The 18314-nt window shown below is 38.8% G+C and overlaps 4 protein-coding genes across 7 annotated transcripts; 1 reads left to right on the top strand and 3 right to left on the bottom strand.

Annotated features, from left to right (window-relative positions):
• Positions 1 to 588: 588 nt before the first annotated feature.
• Positions 589 to 1871, bottom strand: LOC112171662 (keratin, type II cytoskeletal 1-like; the record flags this gene model as incomplete). The annotated part of the gene is given in 2 exon segments (XM_024308809.2): positions 589 to 1333; positions 1335 to 1871. Coding segments are annotated over 2 exon segments (864 nt in total), but the record flags the coding sequence as incomplete, so codon positions are not given.
• Positions 1872 to 2079: 208 nt separating this feature from the next.
• On the bottom strand, positions 2080 to 7723 carry LOC112172206 (PHD finger protein EHD3). 4 transcript variants are annotated; one of them, XM_040508912.1, is made up of 7 exons: positions 7576 to 7723; positions 6844 to 7207; positions 6013 to 6228; positions 5539 to 5871; positions 4330 to 4416; positions 4153 to 4197; positions 2080 to 3669 (listed from the first exon to the last, which is right to left on the bottom strand). In XM_040508912.1, the coding sequence occupies exons 2-7, from the start codon at positions 7090 to 7092 to the stop codon at positions 2743 to 2745; spliced, it is 1857 nt and encodes a 618-aa protein (XP_040364846.1). In that variant the 5' UTR covers positions 7093 to 7207; positions 7576 to 7723; the 3' UTR covers positions 2080 to 2742. The 4 variants fall into 4 exon arrangements, with proteins under 4 accessions (XP_040364846.1, XP_040364844.1, XP_040364845.1 ...); XM_040508910.1 differs by having other exon boundaries at positions 6013 to 6262; positions 6799 to 7176; positions 7576 to 7715; XM_040508911.1 differs by having other exon boundaries at positions 2080 to 3627; positions 6013 to 6262; positions 6799 to 7176; positions 7576 to 7715.
• A 3129-nt stretch (positions 7724 to 10852) lies between these two features.
• On the top strand, positions 10853 to 12228 carry LOC112171971 (BTB/POZ domain-containing protein At4g08455). Its single transcript, XM_024309105.2, has 2 exons — positions 10853 to 11216; positions 11566 to 12228. The coding sequence occupies exons 1-2, from the start codon at positions 10926 to 10928 to the stop codon at positions 12085 to 12087; spliced, it is 813 nt and encodes a 270-aa protein (XP_024164873.1). The 5' UTR covers positions 10853 to 10925; the 3' UTR covers positions 12088 to 12228.
• Positions 12145 to 16131, bottom strand: LOC112171970 (probable methyltransferase PMT10). The gene is made up of 9 exons (XM_024309104.2): positions 15314 to 16131; positions 14919 to 15068; positions 14561 to 14831; positions 14232 to 14342; positions 13906 to 14065; positions 13218 to 13475; positions 12988 to 13110; positions 12711 to 12788; positions 12145 to 12609 (listed from the first exon to the last, which is right to left on the bottom strand). The coding sequence occupies exons 1-9, from the start codon at positions 15944 to 15946 to the stop codon at positions 12411 to 12413; spliced, it is 1983 nt and encodes a 660-aa protein (XP_024164872.1). The 5' UTR covers positions 15947 to 16131; the 3' UTR covers positions 12145 to 12410.
• Positions 16132 to 18314: the final 2183 nt, after the last annotated feature.

Genomic DNA, 18314 nt, shown 5'->3' with positions numbered 1-18314 from the left:
AACACTATCAACTTCATTCAACTTGGACAACATCCTCAGGGTCTTCATCTTCATCATCAACATCCTCCATCACTGATGGTTCCTGAAAAATACACAATTTATCACAATTCACAAATTAGCATAATGCAAGGAATTGTAAATGTTGCAATCTTGTTTACTTAAATGTTATGGCATTTAGAGGCAGCAAGTAACATGTTTACTGACCATTGCAACTATCATTTTGTACTTATCATCTTCCTAACATGTTAGTCATGTTACAGAATGAGTGGCAAGTGGCAACAATTAATGAATCAACAGCATTGAAAAGTCTAAATTAATTGAATCATTGAATGTATATAGGCAAGGGGTTCCATGCTTTTGTTCACTTTCCCATATCCTTCTATCATCAAACCCATGAAACCCATATCATTATCCTTCTATCATCAAACAATCAAACCATAAGACTATCTGCCACCGTATGGTATAAACTATAAAGGCATAAATAGCCTATTACTCTCTCCCATGGTAAGGCATTCTACAATTCCCAAGAAAATTTTTTGCCGTATGGTTTATAGTCCAAGTCATATATGGCTTGCAATCAGGTAAGCCATCTCTATATAATATTTTATTGTTTAATTCTTTTATTCCTCTTTTACCCCTCTTCATTCAACTTACAGAATTTTTATTCCATTTGTGTCCTTTTTCGGTTTTAATCACAATTTCCTTTTCTCGTGAAATTTTATTTCTAAAAATTTTTCAATAATAAAAACTATACCATTGTGAAGTTCACATTTAGATCTTTCATTTGAGCGTAATATTGAATATATTTGGGCTAAATTATTTTAATACATAATCATGAATTATGTTTTTATAAGAGATAATATATTATAAAATTTTGAAAATTACAATATTAAATAATGGCCTCTTCAAAATCTTCTCGGAGACTAGCTCTGAGCTCCGAAAAAGTACCACACACACTTACATAAAACAAAATAACAAAATGATAATATAAATATAAATAAAACTATTAATCACCACAGTTAGTATTCCAGTAGACTATCATTACTTCCTCCATGTTCTGCATTCCTCCATATCCACCATGTGTATTGGATCCACTGCTACCACAGAATTGCTGCACTCCTGCATGTGCACCACTTGTTCCAGATCCACCACTTCCTCCATAATGAGGAATTTCACCATATCCAGCTGTTCCTCCATAATGCTGTCCATATCCACCACTTCCTCCTCCATAGTGTTGTCCATATCCAAAATTACCATAGCCAAATGTTGTAGGTGATTGTTGTAGTTGGGACTCACGAGCTCTTCTCTCTATTATTTCAGTTTTTTTTCATTCGTAAGTAATCACGTCCTTCTGGATATGTAATTGAATCCAAACTAGTAAGCATGATCTTGCTCTCCTCATGTTGACGTTGAATAGCTAATTTTTGAGATGCACATTCCTCATGCTTAGAGGAAAAAGCATTTCTCTCCAACAAGCTTTTTTCAAGTAACTTCTTCAGTTCTTGGTTGGATTCTTTCACTTGTTGAGCAATCTTAGTCTTCTCATTCAACTCTTTCCTTTTCAGCTTTGCTTTCTTTACACCAATAGGCCGATGAGGTGAGGCAAGTTCATCACTAAACAGCTCTTGTTCGTCTTCATCTGCATTCAAATCGACATCAAATGGTAATGTACCTGACGATTGTGATGTGCGAGACGTTGATTCATATCCTTCACTTGAGTAATTTTTTTGTCGTGGTTTAGTTGAACTTCTACCATTATCGGTCCATTTTTCAGCATCCTTGAGAATAGGCCACACATGATCAAATTGAAGCTTCTTCTTTGTATAGTTAGGATCATCTAGTAGATGCTGTTTTGCTGAAGCAATCAGTGTCCGTTATACTAATGTCCTCAATTCATGTAGTACTATATATTCCCAAAAAAAAAAAAAAAAAATGTAGTACCATACTGTAGAAATAATAATAATAATACACGTATCCACAGAAAATGTATTCAATCAAATTGGCAATTATATAAAATTGATTATCTTCAAATCATAATATCTGCCATCCTTTGCTGAACAGAAACAAGATTCAAGCATGTAAAATGATGATAACAGAAGACAGGAAATATATGATTAAGAATCAGAATTCATTGTCAAGTGTCTATCACTTTGAAGAACTGTTTCACAACACAAGTAAGAACTACTTTCAGATACCCCTTCTAAAGTAACTACTTACACAGTACAACGTTACAAACCACCAGTGTGTTCAATGGTGGTTCTGAAAATGGTCATTCTACCCAATTGCTATGTCCTTTTCTCAAATCGTGCACTTTAGCAAGGAGCAAGCAACATATACAGCCTTTAGAATCATGTCTTTCGCTGTGTTATGTATCCAAAGTCAGCAGAATCTAACAAAGTTCACAATCTACAAAAATATCCCCCAAAACAAGGCAGCAAAAAAGAAAATTCTTAGTCTAGAGTAATATAACTACAATATCAAAATCGTTACTCACAGAAAAAGTAGTCAGTCCTGGAAATTTCATGTTGTTAACACTTCATCTCCTTTCATGATCTAGAGTCTTGACTGCAACTAGAAAAGCATCCATGCCAGGCAGTTGTCGCAGATACCTTGCTTTAAAAGCCTCTCTACATTTTTCTCATTCCCCGTCATCAAATCTTTCACTTGGAATATCCCCCTCAAACAACAGACCAAAACAGAAATTCTTAGCCTTCCAGTGTATCAAAATCAAAGTCTAAATCGCTACAAATTCTGTCTGTCCTGAAAGTTTCTCATTATCTCAGTAGCAGCCATTTTCTTTTCATGATCTAGAGTCTTGACTGCATGCAGAAGCACATCCATTCCCCCCCTACCTTGTTCTGATTCTCCATCATCAACTTTTTCATTCCACTTAATTGATCCTTCACTTTTCTTATCCTGTTGCTTTTCATTTTTTTGATAAGCCCTTTTTGCTCTGCGTATCATCTGAATTGTTGCATCACATTTTCTGCAAAACCATTTTCCTTTTGGAATGGAACAGAGTGGTGGGTTCAAGCAATAGATATGGTACGCATGGTCGCAGCCATCACAAAGAACAATCTTATCATCATCTTTATCGGTGAGACAAGCTCTGCATAGACAAGAAGGGCAGTACCAACGTGGACCATACAGCTTCAACTGCCCTGCCGTCAGACACCTCACATGGTAGTACTTGTTCATGCAGTATGGATGACCACATATTTTCACTGTCTCACCCTTTACTACCACAACTCCACAAACTTTGCAAAGGTTCAAGTCGCCGTTATCTTCAGATAGTTGAATTCCATCATCTGTACTATAATTTGAGTTATCTCCCAACTCGACTGTTTCCTCATTTGTAGGAACATTTTCACCGCCAACTCCATCAACTAGACTTTTGCTGGCAATCAGCCTTTCACACACTTCACAATTCTCATGCGGTGATGCAATACCACAAGCAGTGCAACTTGCACAATACCAACTTTTTGTAGGAATGCCTTTGACAGCAGGCTGAATGCAAGATACATGGTACATCTCCTCACATGAATCACATACTAGACAATCACTCCCATTTGCCTTGTCTCCACAGTGCCTGCAAGTGTATACTGTGTATACACCACAATCCTCTGTCTGCTCCAGTTTAGGATAAGAGTCAGATTCCAAGGTGTGGAACTGTTTTAAAGTGACAAAGTTTAGAATATTCCTAACAACCAGCACGATCAATCCTAAATTAGAATCTTAAGCATGTAACTAAGATGCACTTAATAGGTATTCTGTTATCCAGAAATTTATTAGAATACTGACACAAACCACCAAAAATGATTTTAGAATTCTTTGATTGTCAGGCAACTTCATATCATTACCATAATCCAGACAAGTCAAATCAACATTTTCACATACCCAAAATTAAACTGAATTTTTCAGAAGTGAGAAGAATGTGCGAAAGATAGATAGGCATACAGAAAAAAAAAAAAAAAAAAAAAAAAAAAAGAAGTTTTATCAATCGGTTTTGTGCATGTACTGCAAAGACTTAGAATTTTCTGGAAATCTTTTCTATATGCATTCCAAGGTACCAAGTGCTCCATACAATCAGGAGTTTAGATATCTGAGATTTAGTTACACTCAATTCAAGGTTGAAAGTAGAAACTCTTTTACCTCATTTTTCCCAACTTCAAACGTGCTGTAGCCTGAACCTCCGACCTGGGATGACAGATATAAGAATTTGTTCAGAGAACAGGTAGAGTGAAGATAACTGCTTATTGAAGTAAATCTTCAGATACTTGGAAGTTGGAATGGATACCAATACCAACATGTACAACTGAATCATCTAACCTGGTCCTTGCAACTCCTTGACATGTCCGAGAGGCTTTTTGCAAGGGAAATCAATTCCGTACCAACCCCTTGAAGCTTTCTCCATACCTAAAAAAATACTGAGGTTCAGAATATATAAAACGACAGAAATTAAAATTCATTTCAGGGACTTTTACATGAACAGACTGGTAGCACAGTCTAGAGCTCCATGTAAATTTGTAACATGCATGCCCATTAACCAATTCCTAGTAAGAAATTCAGAAGCAAAAATGTTTTAGCTACAAAACTTAAATCACACATATTCTTGCCAGTATATCTAACACAAAGGCAGAATATCACAAGGCAACTCAGACTTTCAAAAATAAGGAGTACAACAGTGGGACTGTGATACAGGAGTATGCCACTCACATGCACTAACATGTCAAAAAGAAAAGAATAGACCCAATGAGGACCATAAATGACGATACAAGCATGGGAGAAGAGAAAAATGCAGTCTGCTAAAAGGAAAGCCACTAAAAGCTTCAAACATATTCACCTGTGTTGAGGTAAATATACCAGGCCTCAACCTCACATATTGCGCATACATCCACAAATAAACTTTGCAACACCACAAATATGTTTCCCCATGAAATTTAAAGCAGGAATGTAAAGTCCAAGAACCTTCAAGCTTACAGAATATTGGGGAATATGTAAGTGTTGAGACTTCCCAAGGAAACATTTTCCTTGACTAAAGAAAACCTTTCATACCTCCACATCTTTTCATTATCCAATGTCACCTTTTGACCAAAGTATAGTACACAAGTGCTTTCCCAAAAGGACTTTAAAAACGTACAACTGTAGTGCTGAAAAATTCACTCCATCAGCGTGATATGCCTTGAAGAGCAGGTTAATGAACCGACTGTTTTTACAAAATGCATATTAACGGAATTCAGAGAACCATTATGTTTAAAAGAAAAGTAAGAATCAATACCTTCACCTACAGCTAGATAATCAAGTGCATTCTCACAATTGACACCACCGTTCATGATCATTACCAAAACGATATTCCATGTGCAATAATATATCTTTCAAAAAATGTTCAATGTTCACAGTAACACTACTTAAAACATCAAAAATCTTGACATTACATCTATATCAGATCCGCATCATATACTAGCCACAATTACAATCTATTGGTTGAATGATAAACATCATGATTACTACAATTTAGCATAAAAGTATCTAACTTGCCTGTTGCATATCCTTTGAGAAGAGCAACGGTGAATCTTCATAAACTCCACTTTTCATCCTTGAGTTTATGTGTTTAAGGTCAAAAATGCTGTCAGCCTTGATTCCTTGAAAATTTTGTAACAGCAGCTTGCACAATAAAGCAAACTTCTCTGAGACTAAGATATTGAAAAAAGCATGTTGGCACGTCGAAGTGACTGTATGATGCTTTGATTTACTTGAAGAGCCATTAGATATAACATCCTCCTGCCCACTGGCTACATTATGAGGTCCATTCCAGACTGACCGTACTGGCAGAAAACACTTGTGCCGATCCTCATTATCTTCACCAAATTCCTGCAAATCAATGACCAAATGGAAACATTTACAATTAACTTAATGATTTGATTGTATTGGAAGTTGAATAAAAATGTCAAATTTCCACAGAATCTGCTAAAAATCAATTATCTAAACATGGATTCTTGGTGCAGCACAAACCTTAGGCACTGTATGATCAATCTGTCGAAGATGGCCCAGGGCTTCTCTGATGCACACCTGTACACCACCTTCATCATCACTTATTGACTGACACATGTGCTCCAGTACGGCATTTCTCCACTGTCTCCCTGAGCAATCATCAGAACTATTTATTCGAAGATGGACTTGCTCAGAAGAGGTGTTGTGTATAACCGGGCCCACCGGTTGCTTTAGACGCTTCAAGAAATCAAGCACAGGTTGATGAGAAAAACTAAGATAAAAGGTTATCATCCAAAAGAAATATGAGGATTGAAGGGATGGAGATAGAATATGTTTATCTTTTATCATTCAATGAAGCACAATGAGGTACGTTATGTAAGACTCTCATCACCTAAATTAGAGCTCATCCTCATTTCGATAATCAGTATTAACTAGTTTAGCTATTGGCCCACAAAGTACCAAGAGTATCAACTCCATCATTAGAGGTTATAATAAAAGCCATCCTAAAACTAGTGTGATGAACTCTCAGATGCACTTATGAATAAATGATGGTTAAGCTATTTTGTTCATAATTCTGGCTTGAAAAATCTTCATTCTTTTGGATTAGGACCCAAAATTGATTGTGCAAATTATGTGAGTGGTGTTTCAATTTTCCTTAGTTTTGTATAAGTGGTTATTTATAAGCTGGTTCTTCAGTCTAAATAATAACATCGCTCAGATGTATTTATATCAAAATTCAATCAACTGTTAACCTAATATCATTATCAGGGACGTGAGCCAATAGCGTAACATTGCGGAATACCTTACATGCATACATATTTAGGCAGAGAGGAAGAGAACCAGAGAGGGTACCTGGTCCACCATTTGACTCCAAGATTCCCCATTAGCTCTCCCATCTTCCTGTGATTTGCTGTCCCAACTCCACCTCTCACGCCTCCGCCTCTTGTAAGTCCGAATACCCTCACTTGCCCCTGAGGAGCTGCTCTTGGCAACATCATTACATATCGCAAATTCAAAACCATTGGCTTCATTCTTGGAACATTGAGCCGCCCTAGTGAACTCCATGCTATCACCATTGCTTTTTCCTTCTTCAAATTCCATCACAAAAAGAAAAAAGAAAAGAAAAAAACCCCAATTCTCCCCCAAACTTCACAGCAGCCAAAATTAGGGTTTCAGAGCCACCACCTGAAGTTCCAATCTTTTTAGCACCCAACAACTTTTAAACAAAACCCACCAAAACAAACACACCATATAACAATCACATTCAAATCCCCATAGCAAAACCATTACAGTTTGGCAGCCAAGAAAATTGAATTAACCACAAAAAACAAAGAAAAGCCAAAATCTTTTGGCATGTTTGCTCGAGGTGACCTCGGGAAACGTGAAATTCAACTAAAGCCAACACTGTAACAAAGTCTTTAACTCCATTCTGAGACGCAATAGGTTAGCCCTAGGTCAAATTCAAGATTCAATATTTGGTTTTTGTTTCAAGTTGGTACAAGTTCTTGGAATCCAAACAGACGCAGAGAGTAAACAAATTAGGGAAGAATTGAAGAGGAGAGAGAGGAAGAGAGGAAATCTGACCTGAGAGACAAGAGTGCAGAGGCCGCGAAGAATGGAGACTTTGGAATCTGAGAAGGGAGTTGCGGTTGCGGTTGTGGTTGTGGTTGTGGAGCGGACCTTGTTCTGTTCAGTAAAAAATACTTCCTGGGATTTTTTTTTAAATTGGACAAACACAGAGGCGCTACTACGACTCGCAACTCGCAAGTCAGACTTTTTTCTTTTTCGTTTTCTCGGTAGAAACCGTTTTTTTTTTTTCTTTTTCTTTTTTTATTAACAGATTTTTTTTGTTTTTGTGAAATGAAAGTCACGCCTCCAAATTTGTTATCTATTTATGTGAATTAATTTAAATTTTTTATTAGTTTTAGTCGTCATACTCACCTTTTCTTACATGACATATGCTCTCAAAATTGGACAATACTTGGCTGACCACATTTCTAATCCAATGAAAACTAAATACTTGTCCTTTATTTTAGGGGGGTGAAATTTGCACACCCCTAATTACAAATGGCACACCCTTTCATTTTTTTAATATTATTCCATCTCACAATTTTTTACACTTCCTAAAATACCCTAAAGTTAGATTTTTTTTTTTTGGTCCTCTCTCTCTCTTCTCCAAAACCACGACAATCCTCTGTGAATCTTCTGGCAGAGATCGGACATCACTGCATATTGCACCCCCACCCTCCACTCTCCAAGACACGCCAAACCAAACTTTCAAAGCTCTCAAAGCCCTCCTCCCTTTCACCTCCCCTAGGTTTCATCATGGGGTTGGTCACCCAGTTCATGAGAGATTGTCGTCTCGTGGAGGTAATTTTCGATTCTGGGTTGGTTTATGCTCCGCCGTGATTTTCGACACCGGCGGTTGTTCTAGATCTTCTGGGTTCATTTTCCGTCTTGCCTGCACCTGTAGACGTGTCAACCTCGACTAGAGCTGAGTTTTCGAAGCTGCTGGGTTGGTGTACATCTGCTCCTCCGTTTTTCACCGTCGAAATTCCGGGAAGTACCGTGTTTTGAAATTGAGCCTAGGTGAGTTACGTTATCCTTAGTCTTGGTGAATTGTGGTTGCTGTTGCATGATGGGCTGTTGATGTTGAGTTGGTTGGACACTTGGACTGCAGAAACGATGAAGTGAATGGTACCCAAAGTTTGGAATTCCCTCTGCTCGTTGTGCACAGAGCAACTTGTAAATGGGTACTTTGCTTTTAGTCAAATGGATGAAATTGGATTATGATTGGGTTCTGTCATTTGATCGTTGAAGGTAAAATTTGGAATTCTAAAACATAAATGTTCTTTGGTCAATTCTTGGTTGTGAATTGGTTGTTTGCCCAAAATATATTGAATGGTGGAATTATGTGAACGGGTTGTTTTGGGTGGTGAATTTGATGTTCGATTATTTCCTGTGAGTTTGATGGTTGGAATGAATATATGGGAATTGAATTGTGATGTGATTTATGGACCAGGTGCATACCTTGATGTTAAAGTTCAGCTCCTCAATGGCTGCTTTATGCTCCAAACCCCCAATACCCTCTAGCACTACTTGCCTACCTCTCCAATCTTCCCTCCATTGTATCACTAAATTCCCATTTCTCAACCAAATCCCACCCCCAGATTCCACTCCCATTTTCATCTCATAGCCCTCCTCTGATCTGCACTCCCCCCACATGAAAAGAATCTCACTTTCTTAACCAAATCCCACAAACCCATATGCAAATCTCCTGACCCATCTCACAAATCCATCTTCAAGACTTAAAACCTCACTTCCTAGAAATGACGAAATCTACAGTAACCCAAAATGGTCCCAATCCACAGACCTTCAAGATCTGCATGCTCTATTTCTGGCCACATTTAGCAACACCCACAAACCCTCTCAACGATTTCTTCATCCTTCCAATGAAGCTCTCTGTACGCTCACTCTTCAGCCTCGTACATGGAGAAGAAAGAGAGAAGATTGTCATGGTTTTGGAGATGAGAGAGAGAGAGAGGACCCAAAAAAAAAACTGATTTTAGGGTATTTTAGGAAGTGTAAAAAGTTGTAAGATGAAATAGTATTAAAAAAATGAAAGGGTGTGTCATTTGCAATTAAGGGTGTGCAAATTTCATCCCCTTATTTTATTTTATTATATCCTAATTCAGGTCCCTTCTCTTCTTCCTCTAAATCACAGCTCTTCTTTAACTCTTGATTATGGGTTTTTCCACCGATCAACTTTGTCGGAACTTCTCAAAACATAAGGTTAGACATGGTTTGTATAGTCTCTATTGTCTATTATTGGGAAATGAGAGATGCAGCTTCTCCTTCACCCGTTCTCCATCTCTGTCGTTTATATAATAAAAAGGACAGGCATTTAATTCTCATTGGCGTTGGTTAGGAATATGGTTAGCCAAATATTGTCCTTCAAAATTTGTTGAACATTTAGTCTTTATGTATTTACTTGGAGTTTGGATGTAGGGCACAATTTTGTTTACTTTTTTGACAATGGGTTTATTTTGCCAAACGAGCTAAATTCGAGCTAAATTAAACCAATTGTTTTTGTCTGTTTCTCATGTTACATGAGTACATATACTTCCAACATTTGCTGAACTTTGATACGTTTTTCATTTTTGTGGAATTTGACCTCCTTTGTCTAAGGATTGTGTATCAATATCCATCTTACATGTATCATCTTAATTTGTAAAACTCGTGTTCAAAATTAGAATTGAATAATTGTTAGTATCCATTAAAACAAGGGCGGTAATGGCTTAACTTCAAAAAGAATTACAACAAATCGAATAAGAGGATAAGAGAAACACCCACTATACGAGGCAGTGAAAACATTGGCATCATCCCTAAGTGTTTAGCGACAAAAGAAATAGCACAACTCATGAACTCCAAACCACAGTGAAAACCAATTTCCACCGTACAAGGAAGGAGAGCATCATCATCATCATAGTGGGTGTTCAGCAACCAAATCCCGAGCTGGTAATTTCATGATTGGACGCTCCTCATTAAATATATCGAGATTAAAGAAAGAATTGTTCATGTTGGGCATACTCTTAAGTCTTAAGTTTGAGACGATACCATTTTGAGAACTCACCTAATGACATGAAGAGAAATCTCGAAGAGATTAAAAAATACACAAATCAAATATTAATGACGAGTTATAAAAAGCTGCAAGACTAACATATTTAATTATTTTAAAATAATTAACACCATTAAGGTTTATAGCTTCAAATCTCACGAATAAATTTTGATGCTCATCAAAGAGTAAAGTGAAAACTGTTGAAAGAAAATAGAATTATAGTAGTGTAGAATTAATTGTAAATACATAAACACGTTGAAGCAAGCAACGACAAAGGTATAAGCAGGTCGCCAGTTTAGGGGAGAGCTGCCTGCCGATGACGACAAGACAGGCGGCATCATCATCAGTGGGGAAGATGAAGTGCATATCTTGCCTGGAGAACTACGACGCACGTGACGCCGGCACGTGCAAGGAGTGCTACGAGGAGGCCAACGAGACCGAGGAGGAGCTCAAGCGCGAGATCGACGACCTCAAGGCCAAGGTCGCCTTCCTCAAGTTCTCCACTCGCTCCCAACCCATCTCCTTCTCGGACGTCGTTTTGGTTGCCTCCCAGGATCCCTCCGCCGCAGGGCTCTCCGTCCCCGTTCCGGCCCATAAGGCCGTTTTGGTCAGTACCCATTTCGCCTATTTCTTCATTCATCAGTCCCCTTTGTGGGTTGAGCTGTTTTCTTGGGTTTTTTGCACTCACATTGTGTTCCATCTTTTGTCTTGATGAAAGAGTTGTCGAAGATAATCATTGTTGTTTGTTAGGAATGTAGATTCAAGAACCCATAATCAATTCCCGGTTTTTCCATGAATCCGAAATTTTTTAGTTTCATTAGGCATTAGGCAAAACTTGTTTGATTATATAGAGTGCTGTGATTCTATGAACAAATTTCTGTTTGAGTAGGTCACATGATCCTGTTTTGTTCATGTGTTTTGGACTTCCTATGAACATGTTGATGCTTAATAATCAGGCGAGTCGTTCCCCGGTGTTCAGAGCTATGCTTGAGAATCAGATGGAGGAAAGCCTGAGTGGCACAATCAAGATCGGTGATGTGTCCTATGATGCCCTTCGTGCCTTTGTCAACTACCTGTACACAGCTGAGATATGCCTCGATGAGGAAATGGCCTGCGACCTCCTAATATTGGCCGAAAAGTACCAGGTGCAGCATCTCAAGGACTACTGCGAGAAGTTCTTGGTGTCCAAGCTGAACTGGGACAACTCAATATTGAGCTACACCTTTGCACACCAGCACAATGCCAAGCATATAGTTGATGCAGCCTTGACTTTGATCACAGACAACATGGACAAGCTTACTACGCGGGAGGAGTACATGGAGCTGGTGGAGAAAGATCCACGACTCGTGGTGGAAGTCTACGAGGCTTATCTGTCGAAACAGATCAATACTGCAGCCCAAAAGGATTCTTCTGCACGAGTAGGTCCTGCAGTTAAGCCCCCCCTCCGTGATGCCTTTAGTGATCTAGATTATGTCTAAATTTGATCCGGCTTAACTCTTAAATCTTAATATAAATTAGGTGTGAAGATTGTACTGTGAGGCATGTCTTGTGTTGTGATATAAGACTTACAATATCATCGTCTGAGTGTTAATTTATGCACATCTGAGTCTTTGACCACCTATTATGTGCATTTGGATTCTTCCTTTCAAAAACAACAAAAGTGATTGTGCAAGCTAATGCTCAGATTATACAACATAAAATGTGCAATAAGTCAGTTGCGCTGGCTTCTTTCTTGCGGTGAGAGACTTCGATTCCTTTTTTGCAGAAAAAGACCTCAGTTTCTTTGCACTCAATCATATTGTCACAAACGCTTGTCACCCATTAAGATCTTCCAGCTTGCATGGGGTCCTTCTCCTGTATCGTGTAGTGCAGGCACCCATCCAACTGCATTTGCAAGTTCGTGAAGCTCACCGATTACAGACACAGAGTCACGTATATAAACGCGTCCCCCAGGCCTTAACATTCGGTCCATTTCAAGAATGATGGTTGAGATATTACACCTGTGATTAAGAAGTTCAGATTAGTACAAAACCAGTGTACTCTGCAATCTGCATTATATGAAGGTCCACCTATAAATTAATCAAATGGGAAATATGTATACCTCTTTTGCTCGATAGAGAAGAGACCCGCTGCGTGCAGTAAGTCATATGTTCTTGGATAAGTGTCAAATGGCTCACACCTGGAAAACATAAATTTGACCATCATGACAGGGAAAATAAGCAGTTTTTTATTGCAGTTTTCATAACTTCCTTTTCTATTAGCCTTAAAAATGTTACTCAACAAAGATGCAAAACCAACTTATGTTAACATATGCTCCGAGCTATGCTAAAAGAAAACTGCAAGTCAAGATCAGAAAGCAGAAGGTGCATTGCCCGTACCAGTCATGCATTACTCCGATAAGTCCACGGTCATAAATAACTGGTAAGGTGTTGAACCCAGAAACAGGAACAACATTCATTACCCAACAATCTAGCCCGTGGTCATGCAATGCTGCTGCAAACCTGCCAAGGTCAAAACCTCAAAATGATTTCAACATATATTTTTGTAGTTGAAAGAACAATCAAATTAGCAACAGCCTTTATGGCCGTTTTAATGGTGAAGAGCATACCCTCCATATCCAGCCCTCATGTCCATTATGTTTCTAAAGTTTAACTCTTTCCAATGGTAAGCACCAACATAACCTGTTAATATTTCATTCCAGTACTTTGCCTCAGCCGTGAAGATTTCTTTTCTAGATATATAGGCATCTAATCGTATGCTCTGGAGTCTGTCTGGTGGATCCTGAAGCCTTGCAGGCCACAAAGAAACATTTGCTCCATAACCATTTTCAGGTAACCGAGTGATGCATGCCTTCAAACCAACATACCTGCAAAAAGTATAACCAAGGGTTATGATGGTTAAAAACCACCATAGCAAGGCTTAATGAATCGTGATCTTCTTTTTGAGATTTCAGATTTTGAAAGAGCATATAGAATTGCCAACTAAAAAAATCATTATTACAAGATTATTGTTAAATTTGTTAGCTTTGTGTGTGAGTGTGGGTGGGTGCACATAGTATCAAAACTGTAAAATTTCTGATGAAATGCAAAATCAAGTTCCCAGCAAATCAACTATCTCCTAATTACCCAACAACTTCACCAAATCTGCAGGCCAAGGTCCTACTCAACAGCATAGACAATCCATCAAAATGAGTACAAAGAACTTGACTTTCAGTTGTATAATGACATGCAATTAAATGCATGTCATTTGAAGAGTGCTAGTCAACCAAGAACTTTAAACTTTGAAGTATGACATACCAAACATTGTCTGGATCATCATTGGAATCACATAATGGAGGCTGCACTTCGACATCACGACTAAGATAGCAGCTGTTGTTCAAAGGTTTCCTCCATATGGCAATCATCCCTTCCTTCTTTATAAGTTCCCAGCAAATGCGTGTAGTCAGGTCCTCCATTTCTGTTAATAGATAAACAAACCCTGATCTTAGTCCTCCAATAGTAAGAATATAATCATATTAGTTTCTTGTTAAATTATAAAGAATATTAGATTCGAGCACTTCAATGAGTACAGAAAGATACAGTTGGTAGCTACGAAAAGAATAAAACATTACACGATGAGCTACCTTTCCATTGTACTTGTAGGGCTTCTTCATGTTTATAAACAGGCTGCGCTGCCCAAACAAAATATCCTCCTGCTCTCAGCAACCTGTCAACCTCGAGAAGCCAAATTCCGTCTACATCACATAATCATAAGAAAAAGGATTCTTAGATTCAACGAGCTTTTATCAACAATTAACAAAAGAAGTTACAAAAAACCGTATTAGATAGAAACTCAGAGAATCAGTTCTATGAATGATACGCACTTCAGATACACCATTAAATTAATATGAGATCTTTAAAGCTATAAAATAAACAAGAATTTTCTATAGGATGTACAATAGAGAGAGATTACCATCACGAGTCCAATTAATTCTACATCTTGAACAGTGGATCAAGTCAAAAGCCTGGCTTGGATACAACAAGCGGTGAGTTGCAAACACTGCCACCATAGCAGGCACACCACGCTCTAGTGCAAACTGGATCTGGTTCTCATGGACATCTTTTGGCGCTACTGACAGAGTGGTCACATTCCGTTGCATCAAAAAGGCACCAAAACTCGCTACTCCACAACCAACATCTAACGCTACTCGGGTCTTGCGGCCAAATGCAATTTCAGGAATCATCTGCTCACTCAATCCGAGAGATGGTAAATCAATATCATGTAAAGAACATATTCAAACACTCAAACGAGAATCGTTGAAGTGGCTAACCTGAGAAATCTGATCCAAGTACTCATTTGCCCCATGAATAAACTGTGTTCCACCTCCAGGAAACACAAATTTATCTTTCTTAATCGCTATCCAATTTTGACCACCTTTGTCTTCGACAAGTCTTGTATGGGGTACATTACTGAACCACACCTATTATTTCATCTCATGTTAGCCAAAAAGAACACTCATTCTTTCTCAAACCAAGTAAACACAGTAGCATAATGTACATGTAGAACTAGCACACTACAGCAAATCAAGTAGTTCCAGTGCCACAATTTACTTACCTAATTAAGCTGTAAACAAACTTACAAGCAAAACGCAAACCAATTCAACAAAGCAAAACTTCAACGAAAACCCGAAAATCAAAATTTCACAAGTTTTGCAATCCGAATTACCTCATCTCTGCTCTGAGGCCAAGGAATTCGAATCTGATACCCTTTCGGCCTCGGCACCAAGCAATTCAGCCTCTTGCCTTCTCCAGGACAATGCCTTTCAAACTTTTCACCTCTCTCAGTCGAGTTCAGCTTCTTAATCTCATCCACATTGTCCAAACACGGTATATAATCAGTGAATTTCTGATCACACACCCCAAACTTGTCAATCTTAACCCTAACACCACCGCCATTGCCGTCACCGCCACTCCCATCCTTCACTCCTCCGCTCGCATTCTTCAGCTCCTCGGCCAGGGTCGCGTCGAACTCGCCGACCTTGAACTCCTCCGACATCGCGCCGTTCTCGTCCACTATCCCCATCCTCTCCACCTCCGGGGGTGGAGGCGGAGGCGGTGAAGGCGGCGGCGGCGGTGGAGGAGAGGCGGGAGGTGTCGGTGGAGAGGATTCCGGCGCCGGAGATGCGAGAGAGGTTGTGGCGGTGGCGGTGGAGGTGGAGGAGGAGAAGGGAGAGTAGGAAGCGGAGTAGTGGTTGGCGAGGACGAAGAGGGTGAAGGAGGCGATGGCAATAGCTGTAATTTTGATGAACGTCGGGTTCTTCACGATCTCCGCCGCGGTGGCCGCGAGGGCCTTCATCATTCCGATTCCGATTTTCAGGTGGCGAAGATTTTGACTTTCGGGTTTTCGGATTTTTAACTGTGTGAGTATTAGTGAAGAGAGAGAGGTTTGGCTCCGTGGACGCCAAAGGTGTGATGTAATAAATCGTTGGGGGCTTTGTTTCTAATTGTGGAAACTTTGGATAAAACGTGATTGGTTGTCAAGTTGAGTTCTTGAGGGGTGGTTTTGTTAGGGTACAGCGGCAACTGCATTGAGGTTGGTAGAGGTTTTTTTCTTGGTTCTTTGTCTTTCTCTTTTACTTTTGAGTCTTTCCGGGGCATCTTATTGGGAGTTTGGGACAATGTGTCTCTATCTTTTGCTCTGTTTTGGTCTGGTGGTTGGGTTTATGGTGGGGTTTACGGCCAAACTCCCTTGTTTAGTTGTGAATGCCCTTTTAATTTTCATGAATGGAAATTTGTTTAGAAAATTACTGCTTGAAAATTAACCTACATTGGGTAGGTAATTATCGTGGAAAGTCACTAGTAGTAGAGCCTAAAGGCATTATTGTAATTACTCCCTCTGGTGCTTATATTCGGATCCACGATTCAGACTGTGTTTGAGTTCGGTCTTTTGTTTTCTTTGAAGCTAAGAGTTGAAATCCAATCAAATTATGAGTCAGTCCTTGCGGGAATGTATAGTACCAATCTAAACTCTAGTTGGGGTTGAACTCACCAAAAGTTAGAGTTAAAAAAGATTAAAGAAAAGAAAAGAAAAAAATATTGTATATAAATTCATCATATTATATATTGCTGTTGCGACAATAGGGAAAAGAGAGTTCAAAGACAAATATAACAAGTTAGGATAAGACCCAAACTTTGCTTTACTTTAGCCCAGACTCATAAATTCCATGGTCTTACACTCGCAATATCAAAATGTCATAAATCTTGTGACAGCCCATTAGAACCATCGATACATGCGTACGGAAGAAGAAAAGGTAGAAAGACTGTGACTTTGATTAGTCTAGAGTCTCAAACTATGGTGAGTTGGTCCGTACAAATCGAACCATATAATAACTTCTGAGCACAGTGTTCTTTTGAGACTTGTACCACTTGTTACAATATCGATCAACTTTTGAATTAAAATTAGAAACAAATCAGTATAATGGCATTATGAATGCAGCAAAATTGACAAAGAATGCAGTCCTTGAAATTAGATAAAGTGATGAGGGAAGGTTACAGACTCGATAAGGATAAGATAAGTCAGGGATTCGCTTTTCTCCAATATAATCAAAAAATCATAAGCTAAGGGCACCCATTTATGTTTCTTTAGTTAGAGTTATTCATAGATTGTCCTTTAATTTGTTTTGCTTTTTTCGAAGAGGTTTTGGTTGTTGTCTACGTTTTCATTTCTTGTATTTTCATTAAAATGGAGGGATGGGCAGTAGATTTCCGGATATAGTGATCTTCTTCATCTGTACTTCTTTAGAGGGTAGGTGCCTTACACGAAGACTACTATGGGAGTGATTGATATTTCAAGCCTTAAACAGGGCAATTAAAGAGAAGTGGTGGTGGCGGTAAATGCAGTTGTTATTACAACCGTAAATGCATGAGTCAATGCAACATTCAAACACGACAATCATTGCCGCCAAAAAATGGTGGTTATTGCAGGTGTGAATACGGCCTTAATGGTGGCTTGCTACTCAAGTCAGCAGCCCACGCCAAAATGCACCTATAAATAGGCGGCTCAACATCGAGGTAATCCATCAAATTTCAATTCTCTCTACTCCACTACTAAAAAACGTACTGACTTAAGCATCGGAGGGTTTTCTGTAGGTACCCCCCCCCCCCCTTTTTTCTCGAGCCGACTGTCAAACTCTAGATCAACGCTCGAATGAAGCTTCTAAATCATTCTCGGTCAGCTCCAGCTACAGTTCGCATTCATTGGTGAGTCAAACTCCTCTACATAATTTTTCGTCACCAACAACTACTAACGATGGACTAATATCGCCTAACCCAATGTTAAAGAAGGAGAGAAGTCAACCACGATCCATGGCCCAATCTTGAAGAGCAACATTGTAGGCACCCATTGCTAAGGTGTTCTTGATGAGTACTAAAAACACAATAAAAAATTCCGTTCATGTAAGCTACATCATCACCTAGCCGATGTTCATATCCTCAGTTTTACAACTTCTCCGCCTTCTATCTTTGAGAAATGAGAATATAGGAAAAGTATACACATGACCACGTTCTCTTTCGTTGTGTCTACCATAGGAAACAAATATATTACAACTAGTAATAGGAGGATTAGAAGTTGGAATTGCCGTGAACCTTGATCACAGTTCAATTATAAGCATAAAGTTCAACCTTCGGTACACTGGATCCTCCCCCCATTTATATAAATTTAAAGTTTG

This window comes from Rosa chinensis, chromosome 6, assembly GCF_002994745.2.
Source record: "Rosa chinensis cultivar Old Blush chromosome 6, RchiOBHm-V2, whole genome shotgun sequence".
NCBI classification, from domain to species: Eukaryota; Viridiplantae; Streptophyta; class Magnoliopsida; order Rosales; family Rosaceae; genus Rosa; species Rosa chinensis.
Note: the sequence above shows the minus strand (reverse complement) of the source record. Positions and strands in the feature narration are given on the sequence as shown.